Source organism: Piliocolobus tephrosceles, chromosome 21 (genome assembly GCF_002776525.5).
Source record: "Piliocolobus tephrosceles isolate RC106 chromosome 21, ASM277652v3, whole genome shotgun sequence".
Classification (NCBI taxonomy): Eukaryota; Metazoa; Chordata; class Mammalia; order Primates; family Cercopithecidae; genus Piliocolobus; species Piliocolobus tephrosceles.
In genome coordinates, this window is record NC_045454.1 from 40,190,376 (window position 1) to 40,199,560 (window position 9,185).

The 9,185-nt window shown below is 53.1% G+C and overlaps 2 protein-coding genes across 4 annotated transcripts in view; both read left to right on the forward strand.

The window, feature by feature from the left end:
* Positions 1–4,849, forward strand: part of FARSA (phenylalanyl-tRNA synthetase subunit alpha) — an 11,483-nt gene extending 6,634 nt beyond the window's left edge. Inside the window, exons 8-13 of the mRNA XM_026456909.1 lie at positions 2,187–2,271; positions 2,358–2,457; positions 2,554–2,722; positions 2,829–2,906; positions 3,091–3,205; positions 4,442–4,849. Coding sequence (XP_026312694.1) covers positions 2,187–2,271; positions 2,358–2,457; positions 2,554–2,722; positions 2,829–2,906; positions 3,091–3,205; positions 4,442–4,580 — 686 coding nt within the window. The 3' untranslated portion in view covers positions 4,581–4,849. The remainder of the gene's footprint in view (positions 1–2,186; positions 2,272–2,357; positions 2,458–2,553; positions 2,723–2,828; positions 2,907–3,090; positions 3,206–4,441) is intronic.
* A 2,517-nt stretch (positions 4,850–7,366) lies between these two features.
* Positions 7,367–9,185, forward strand: part of SYCE2 (synaptonemal complex central element protein 2) — a 23,328-nt gene continuing 21,509 nt past the window's right edge. For all 3 annotated transcript variants that reach the window (XM_026456914.1, XM_026456913.2, XM_026456912.2), the window contains exons 1-2: positions 7,367–7,736; positions 8,525–8,640. In XM_026456914.1, the coding sequence (XP_026312699.1) occupies positions 7,725–7,736; positions 8,525–8,640 (128 nt within the window). In that variant the 5' untranslated portion in view covers positions 7,367–7,724. The remainder of the gene's footprint in view (positions 7,737–8,524; positions 8,641–9,185) is intronic.

A 9,185-nucleotide genomic window follows, 5' to 3' on the forward strand; every position in this document is an offset into this window, starting at 1 on the left:
TTTGAGACAGGGTCTCACTCTGTCGCCCAAGCTGGAGTGCAGTGGCACGATCTTGGCTCACTGCAAACTGCCTCCCGGGTTCAAGCGATTCTCCTGCCTCCGCCTCCCGAGTAGCTGGGATTACAGGAGTGTACCACCATGCCTGGCTAATTTTTGTGTTTTTAGTAGAGGTGGGGTTTCGCCATGTTGGCCAGGCTGGTCTCGAACTCCTGACCTCAAGTATTCCTCCTGCCTCGGCCTCCCAAAGTGCTAGGATTACAGGCGTGAGTGACCACGCCTAGCTAAAAATTAGTGTATTTTTGTATTGTTTTGTCTTGTTCTATGTTGCGCAGGCTGGTCTCGAACTCCTGAGCTCGATCCTCTTGCCTCAGCCTCCCAAAGTGCTGGGATTACAGGTGTGAGCCCCTACACCCTGCCTGCCTGCATGTCTTCTTTGAGAATTCCAGGCTGTGCACATCTCAGGGCCTTTGCTTATGTTCTGTCTTTAGCTGAGAGCTGTTTTCTCCCAGATCTTCAAGGCAGGCTGCAGCCTCGAACCTCTGCTCTCGTGTCACCAGAGACAGGCCAGCCTAACACTCCCAGGCTCACCCCCAGTTCTACAGAAGCCCTTCACCCCTAGTGTTTATTCTTCTGTCACATTTCTTTCTTTCATTGCCCTTAGCATTGTCCGGAATGGAATGACTTCCCACAATGGGGTGGCCTTCCTGACCAAGAGGGCAGTTGAGGTCATTGGGTGCCGGCTTACCTGGCTAGGAGGAGCAACATCATTCTTGTCATCATTGTCATAGCACCCAAAACTTACTAAGCACTCATCACATGCTAGCCGTTGTTCTAATCTTCCTGCCAACTACTGGAAGCACTACTATTACCCCTTTTTACAAAGAAGGAAACTTGGTCAGGCTCAGTGGGTATAATCCCACTGTTTGGGAGGCCAAGGGAGGAGGATTGCTTGAGCCCAGGAGTTTGAGATCAGCCTGAGCAACATAGAAAGACCCCATCTTACAAAAAAAATTAGCTGGGCATGGTGGTGCATGCCTGTAGTTGTAGCTACTCAGGAGGCTGAGGTGAAGGATTGCTTGAGCCTGGGAGTTTGAGGCTGCAGTGAGCTATGATTGCATCACTGCACTGCAGGCCAAGCAACAGAGCAAGACTCTGTACCTTAAAAAAAAGAAAACAAAAGGCCGGGCGCAGTGGCATAATCCCAGCACTTTGGGAGGCCCAGGCAGGCAGATCACTTGAAGTCAGGAGTTTGAGACCAGCCTGGCCAACATGGTAAAACCCCATGTCTACCAAATATAAAAAATTAGCTGGGTGTGGTGGCACACTTCTATAATCCCAGCTACTCGGGAGGCTGAGGCAGGAGAATTGCTTGAACCTGGGAGGAGGAGGTTGCAGTGAGCCGAGAGTGTGCCACTGCACTCCAGCCTGGGCAGTGAAGCAAGATTCCATCTTAGGGCCAGGCGTGGTGACTCATGCCTGTAATCCTAGCACTTTGGGAGGCTGAGGTGGGCGGATCACAAGGTCAGGAGATCGAGACCATCCTGGCTAACATGATGAAACCCCGTCTCTACTATAAAAATACAAAAAATTAGCCGGGTGTGGTGGTGGGCGCCTGTAGCCCTAGCTACTCGGGAGGCTGAGGCAGGAGAATGGCATGAACCCGGGAGGTGGAGCAAGACTGCATCTCAAAATAAATAAATAAATGCATACATACATATGTACATGAATAAAGCCCAGGTGCAGTGGCTCTCGCCTATAATCCCAATACTCTGGAAGGCTGAAGCGTGTGGATCACCTGAGGTCAGCAGTTCGAGACCACCCTGACCAACATGGCGAAACCCCACCTCTACTAACAATACAAAAGTTACCCGGGTGTGGTGGCGGGCACCTGTAATACCAGCTACTTGGGAGGTTGCAGTGAGCCAAGATTGAGCCATTGCACTTTAGCTGGGGTGATCGAACAAGACTCCGTCTCATAAAAAAAAAAAAAAAAAAAAAAACGAAAAAATACACATAAATGAGAAAACTGAGGCACCAGAATCGCTTGAACCTGGGAGGCAGAGGTTGCAGTAAGCCCAGATTGCACCACTGCACTCCAGCCTGGGCAACAGAGTGAGACCCTGTCTGAAAAAAAAAAAAAAGGGCAATGCTCGTTGACTGACCTGATGTTGCTCTGTCCTGCCCAGATCCAGCTGAGGCCCTGCAGCTCCCAATGGACTACGTCCAGCGGGTCAAGCGGACCCACTCTCAGGGCGGCTACGGCTCACAGGGGTGAGGCAGGACTCACCTGGTATGGAAGGGAAGGAAGCTGGGGACCCCTGGGCCATTGCATGGACTTCCCACCTTCCCTCCTGAAGGTACAAATATACCTGGAAGCTGGATGAGGCCCGGAAAAACCTACTGCGTACCCACACCACATCAGCCAGCGCCCGTGCACTCTATCGCCTTGCCCAAAAGGTGCGGTTGGCCCAGGTGGGGGCCAGAGTAGGGAGAGGGTGCTGTCAAAGGGACCTTCTGACCCATACTTGGGCCGGGCTCGGTTGTCACCCCTAGAAGCCCTTCACGCCGGTCAAGTACTTCTCCATCGACCGTGTATTCCGGAATGAGACCCTGGACGCCACGCACCTGGCTGAGTTCCACCAGATCGAGGGTGTGGTGGCGGATCACGGCCTCACCCTGGGCCACCTCATGGGCGTTCTGCGGGAGTTCTTCACCAAGCTGGGTGAGCAGGGGGGCAGGGGTGGGCGGTGGTGGTGCGGCAGCAGGTGGGTGATCACCAGCATTATCCTCCAAACCCCTGCTCTCCTACCTGCCCCTACTCCCTGCAGGTATCACGCAACTCCGCTTCAAGCCAGCCTACAACCCATACACGGAGCCCAGCATGGAGGTGTTCAGCTACCACCAAGGTCAGGGTGGGCCCTGGTACTGAGGTGGGAGGGAGGTCTCAGGCTACCATGGTTCAGCCTGGGTCCCCCCACTGCCACACCTGTACCCCGCCTCCCAAGCTCACCACCAGACCCAGAACCTGTACCAGCAGTGCCCAGAAACTCAACACGCACTGCCCCTGTCTTCTCTGTCCTGCCCCTGCAGGCCTGAAGAAGTGGGTGGAGGTCGGAAACTCGGGGGTCTTCCGTCCGGAGATGCTGCTGCCCATGGGGCTTCCAGAGAATGTGTCAGTCATTGCCTGGGGCCTCTCCCTGGAGCGGTAAGTGCCCAGGTGGAAACTCTGGGTGTCCAGCTGCCTCAAACAACTCTCCAGGTGTAGGGGCCTGCGTGGTTTCAGCACCACCCATTCATCCAATGGACAAAACTTTCATAGTAAGCACAAACTGAATGCCCGGCCCCGTGCTGTGAACATGACAGCTCATGTCCCTGCCTCTGAACCTGGGGTCCCAGAGGAGCAAGAAGGATGATAACTAGCAAGACCAACAAGCATATCAGGCCAGGTGTGGTAGCTCCCAGTGCTGTGGGAGGCCAAGGCAGGAGGATCGCCTGAGCCAGGAGTTCGAGATCAACCTGGGCAATAGAGCAAGTCTCCGTCTCTACAAAGAATAAAAACAGGCCAGGTGTGGTGGCCCATGCGTGTAATCCTAGCACTGTGGGTGGCTGAGGCAGGTGTATACCTGAGGTCAGGAGTTTGAGGCCAGCTGAGCAACATGGCAAAACCTCGTCTCTACTAAAAATATAAAAATTAGCCAGATGTGGTGGCAGGTGTCTGTAATCCCAGCTACTTGGGAGGCTGAGGCAGGAGAATTGTTTGAACCCAGGAGGCAGAGGCTGCAGTGAGCCAAGATCATGCCACTGCACTCTATTCTAGCCTGGGCAACAGAGTGTGACTCTGTCTTCCGTCTCTACTAAAACTACAAAAATTGGCCGGGCACTGTTGCGTGCGTCTGTAGTCCTAGTCCTAGGTACTCATGAGGCTGAGGTATGAGAATCACTTGAACGTGGGAGGCGGAGGTTGCAGTGAGCCGAGATTGTGCTACCGCACTCCACCCTAGGTTACAGAGTGAGACTCTGAAAAAACAAATGCACTCAGCAAATAAAGACAAAAGTGTGTACCAGGGCAGTAAGTGGTATAGGGAGGGCTAAGGCAACTACGTGGTCAGTGAAGGCATCACGGAAGAAGAAGTGCCATCTTAGCAAAATCTGGAGGTAGATAAAGGGGTAAACTATGAGAGTTTCTGGGGAAGGGTGTTCTAGGTAGTGGTCACAGTCAGTTCAAAGGCCCAAAAGTGGGAATGTGCTTTTTGTATTAGGAGAAGCGCGAGTAGGCTGGTGTGGCTGAAGGCAGAGAGTGAGAGGTGATAGAGCAGTTGGCGCAGGGCCCTATGGGTCATGGGGAGAACTTGAAATTTTCCTCTGAGGAAGATGGGAGCCATCCTAAGCCAAAGAGTGCATGTGCTGACCTCATGGTAAACTCTGTTCCCTCTCTTACAAGCCCAACGATGATCAAATATGGCATCAACAACATCCGGGACCTGGTGGGCCACAAGGTGAACCTGCAGATGGTGTACGACAGTCCCCTGTGCCGCCTGGATGCTGAGCCGAGGCCCCCTCCCACACAGGAGGCTGCGTGACATGGGCCAGTCTAGGACAGCTCATCCTCCCCGAGTCCCTGCTGCTGCACTCCTTTGCATCCCTGGCCAGTGACCTTGTATTTATGAGGCCTCTGTGAGGCCAGCCCCCACCTTCCTCTTTCCCACCTGTCCCAGAACCAGAATCCCAGGGACAGAGGACCAGGTAGCAGGTTCCTTCTGTTGTCCTGTGTGGTGTGTCCACTGTGAGGGTGGGTCCTGAGGAGGCCTGTGGGCCACCTACTGTCTAATAAAGTGGGCAGTTGCCCCCATCTGGTGGCTTTCCTTAGGGGTGAGATGTCTTGTTGGGTCCCCCTAGCTCAGTGTGCCCACTTGATGGTCAAAAATCTGGGTACTGGACCAGGCACAGTGGCTCACTTCTATAATCCCAGAACTTTTGGGAGGCCGAGGTGGGTGGGTCCACTTGAGGTCAGAAGTTCAGGAACACCCTGGCCAAAGAGGTGAAACCACATCTCTACTAAAAGTAAAAAAATTAGGCCGGGCATGGCGGCTCACGCCTGTAATCCCAACACTTGGGGAAGCCGAGGCAGGCAGATCGCTTGAGGTCAGGAGTTCGAGACCAGCCTGGGCAACACAGTATGAAAACCCATCTCAACTAAAAATACAAAAAAAAAAAAAACTCAGCTGGCATAGTGGCAAGCGCCTGTAGTTCCAGCTACTCTGGAGGCTGAAGCACGAGAATCACTTGAACCAAGAGGCAGAGGTTGCAGTGAGCCAAGATTGTGCCACTGCACTACAGCCTGGGTGACAGAACAAGACTCTTGTTTCAAAAAAAAAAATAAAATAAAAATTAGGCATTATGTGGCAGGCACCTGTAGTCCCAGCTACTTGGGAGGCTGAGGTGGGAGAATCGCTTGAATCCAGGAGGTGGAGGTTGTAGGGAGCCAAGATCATACCACTACACTCCAGCATAGGCCAGAAAGAGACCTGTCCCCAAAAAACAAAAATGAGCTCAGCAAGGTGGCTCATGCCTATAATCCCAGCTACTCCAGAGACTCAGGTAGATCACTTTAGCCTTGGAGGTCGAGGCTGCAATGAGCTCGACCACTGCACTCCAGCCTGGGCAACAGAGTGAGACCCTGTCATTAAATAAATACATATTTATGTGTCTAAATAAACACAAGTACCCTGAAATCTGTTGCCATTTCCATCAAATCTGAGCCTCGGCTGTGTCGGGATGAAGAGAAAGCTTCCTTATTGCTCTCTGAAGTTTCACTAAAAATTACTGACAAAAGGCAGATTAATAAGAGAAAAGGAATACGAATGTATTTGATCATAGTGTTGACAAGCCTTCAGAATGAAGACCCAGAGATAAGGGAAAACTGTTTTGTTTTGAGATGGAGCCTGGCTCTGTTGCCCGGGCTGGAGTGTACGGGCGATCTTGGCTCACTGCAGCCTCAAGGGATTCTCCTGCCTCAGCTTCCTAAATAGCTGGGATTATACATGCCTGCCACCATGCCTGATTAATGAAAAGTGTCTTATGCTTAGGTTCAACAAAGTTTGAACACCCAGGTAGAAATCTAATTGGACAAAAAGGGTGTATTGTGGTTCACGCTTGTAATCCCAACACTGGGAGGCTGAGGCGGGTGGATCACTTGAGGCCAGGAGTTTGAGACCAGCCTGGGCAACATGGAAAAACCCCATCTCTACTAAAAATACAAAAATTAGCCGGGCATGGTGCACCTGTAGTCCCGGCTACTCGGTTGGCTGAGAATCGCTTGAACCCAGGAGGCCAAGGTTGCAGTGAGTTGAGATCTCGCCACTGCACTCCAGTGTCGCCAGGACAACAGAGCAAGACTCAAAAAAAAAAAAGGTGGGGGGTTGTCTAATACTAATAGGCTGAGTCAGGAAACCCAGCAAGGCCTGTTTGTCTAGATTCTTCTTGGAATCTCAGGAATGCATGCTGAGAGAGACCAAGGAGAATCTAGATAGGTGGGCCTTGTGTGGGGCAGAAACTTCTTTGAAACGGAGGTCTTATGACCTACAGTCAATAGGGTAGGTCAGAAAATTTCTTATTTTTTTGAGACAGCACTTTGGGAACCAAGCGGATGGCTTGAGCCCAGGAGTTGGAGATCAGCCTGGGCTCAGCACAGAGAATTCTCATTTCTACAGGAAAAAATATATATATAATTATGTGTATATGTGTTTGTTTGTTTATTTTTGAGAAGGAGCCTCACTCTGTCTCCCATGCAGTGGCATGATCTCGGCTCACTGCAACCTCCGCCTCCCGGATTCAAGCGATTCTGCCTCACCCGGCTAATTTTTGTAGTTTCAGTGGAGACGGGGTTTCGCCATGTTGGCCAGGCTGGTCTTGAACTCATGACCTCAGGTGATACACCCACCGCAGCCTCCCAAAGTACTGGGATTACAGGCGTGAGCCACCGCTTCCTGCCAGAAAAATACTTTTAAATTAGAAAGGCATGGCCTGGCGCCATGGCTCACGCCTGTAATCCCAACACTTTGGGAGGCCGAGGTGGACAGATCACGAGGTCAGAAGATAGAGGCCATCCTGGCTAACCCTGTCTCTACTAAAAATACAAAAACAAAATTAGCTGGGCATGGTGGCGGGCACCTGTGGTCCCAGCTACTCAGGAGGCTGAGGCAGGAGAATGGCGTGAACCCGGGAGGCGGAGCTTGCAATGAGCCGAGATCGCTCCACTGTACTGTAGCCTGGGTGACCGAGCAAGACTCCTTCAATCAATCAATCAATCAATCAATCAATAATAATAAATAAATGTGGTAGATGACACTGGTAGTCCTGGGTGACGGAGCAAGACTCCTTCTCAAAATAAATAAATAAATAAAAGAGCGTGGTAGATGACACTGGTAGTCCACTCTCTGAGATCCCTATAACCTGAGCGCTGCGTGTGACCCTGGGAGCCTCAGGGGCACACACGCACACACAGGTCAGCCTCCCGTTCTCCAGCAGCGCCTATTGCGCACGCAGCCCGGGGACCACGAAACTGCTGCTTAACGGACGGCCCCGCCCCATTGGCCGCGCAAGTTCTCAAAGGGGGCGGGGCCGGGAGCACGAGTCGCACAACAAGCACGCGCCGGAGCGGAGCTGACCAGGGGCGGGTCGGCGCGTGCGCAGACGGTGCGAGCTTGAAGGCGGGAAAATACGTAATGGAGCGACAGGTAGTACGCGGCGCTTGTTGCCTTCGCGCGTGTGGGGCGGGCAGACAGATGGGCAGGGAACGGCTGCGATCCCAGCCTTCTCTAGCGGACCCGAGCCCGGCCGCTTGTCCTTTGCTATTGGGGCTGCCTCTCATCAGGCCTGGCCCCAAATTTCCTGACTGACTGAACCCGGCCCTGACTGACGCACTGACGGTCTGATTTCCACACATGGCGCATGGCCGAAATGGAGTAGAGAAAGGCACAAACACCCATGCACCGCACCCGTTTCTTTCATTTCTTTTCTCCCAAGTAGCTGGGATTATAGACATGCCCCAACCACGTCAGCTAATTTTTGTATTTTTAGTAGAGACGGGGTTTCACTATATTGCCCAGGCTGTTCTCAAACTCCTGACCTCGTGATCCGCCCGCCTTGGCCTCCCAAAGTGCTGGGATTACAGGCGTGAGCCATCACCCCCGGCCTCATTTCTTTTCTCCTACCTCTTCTTTCTGGAAGGACTCCGGCCAACACACATACCACTTAGGAGCCCAGGTCCCCCAGTTACATTCCTACAGCCCTGCCCTCACCCGGCCGCTCTAGGTCTGGTGTCCAGGTGTCCCCTAGGGACAGAGTGCCCTTTCACCCCACGCCCCTGCCCTCATGGCACCTGCCCAGCCCTGCCTGTCTGTCCTGCGGGTCCCCACCTCCCACAGCGGCACATAGAGGTGCCCAGGGTTGAAGGGTCGGCAGGAGAACGATCTGTTCACTCCTTATCCTCCCTCCTTGTCCTCCCTCCTGACTGTGCTCGCAGGTGGACCTGCCCCATGTGAAGTGCAAAGACCAGGAGCCGCAGCCCTTGGGGGAGAGCAAGGAGCATCAGCGGTGGGAAGAGAACTGCAAGGAGGAAGCTGGTGGAGGCCCAGCTAGGTGAGGAAGATCCCAGCCCTATGGGTCCACACGGGCCCCTGGGTCCCTCTCATTCACCCTTTTATTCCCCAAGGCTCTGCCAGTGTCTGCTTCTTTTTTTTTTTCCTCCTAACACAGCATCTTGCTTTGTCACGGTGCAGCGGCATAATCACGGCTCACTGCAACCTCCACCTCCCAGACTCAAGTGATCCTCCCACCTCAGCCTCTGAAATAGCTGGGACTAGAGGCGTGCCAGAATGTCTGGCTAATTTATTAAAATATATTGGCTGGTGGCTCAAGCCTGTAATCCCAGCACTTTGGGAGGCCGAGACGGGCGGATCACGAGGTCAGGAGATTGAGACCATCCTGGCTAACACGGTGAAACCCCGTCTCTACTAAAAAAAATACAAAAAACTAGCCGGGCAAGGTGGCGGGCGCCTGTGGTCCCAGCTACTCCGGAGGCTGAGGCAGGAGAATGGCGTGAACCTGGGAGGCGGAGCTTGCAGTGAGCTGAGGTCTGGCCACTGCACTCCAGCCCGGGCGACAGAGCGAGACTCCGTCTCAAA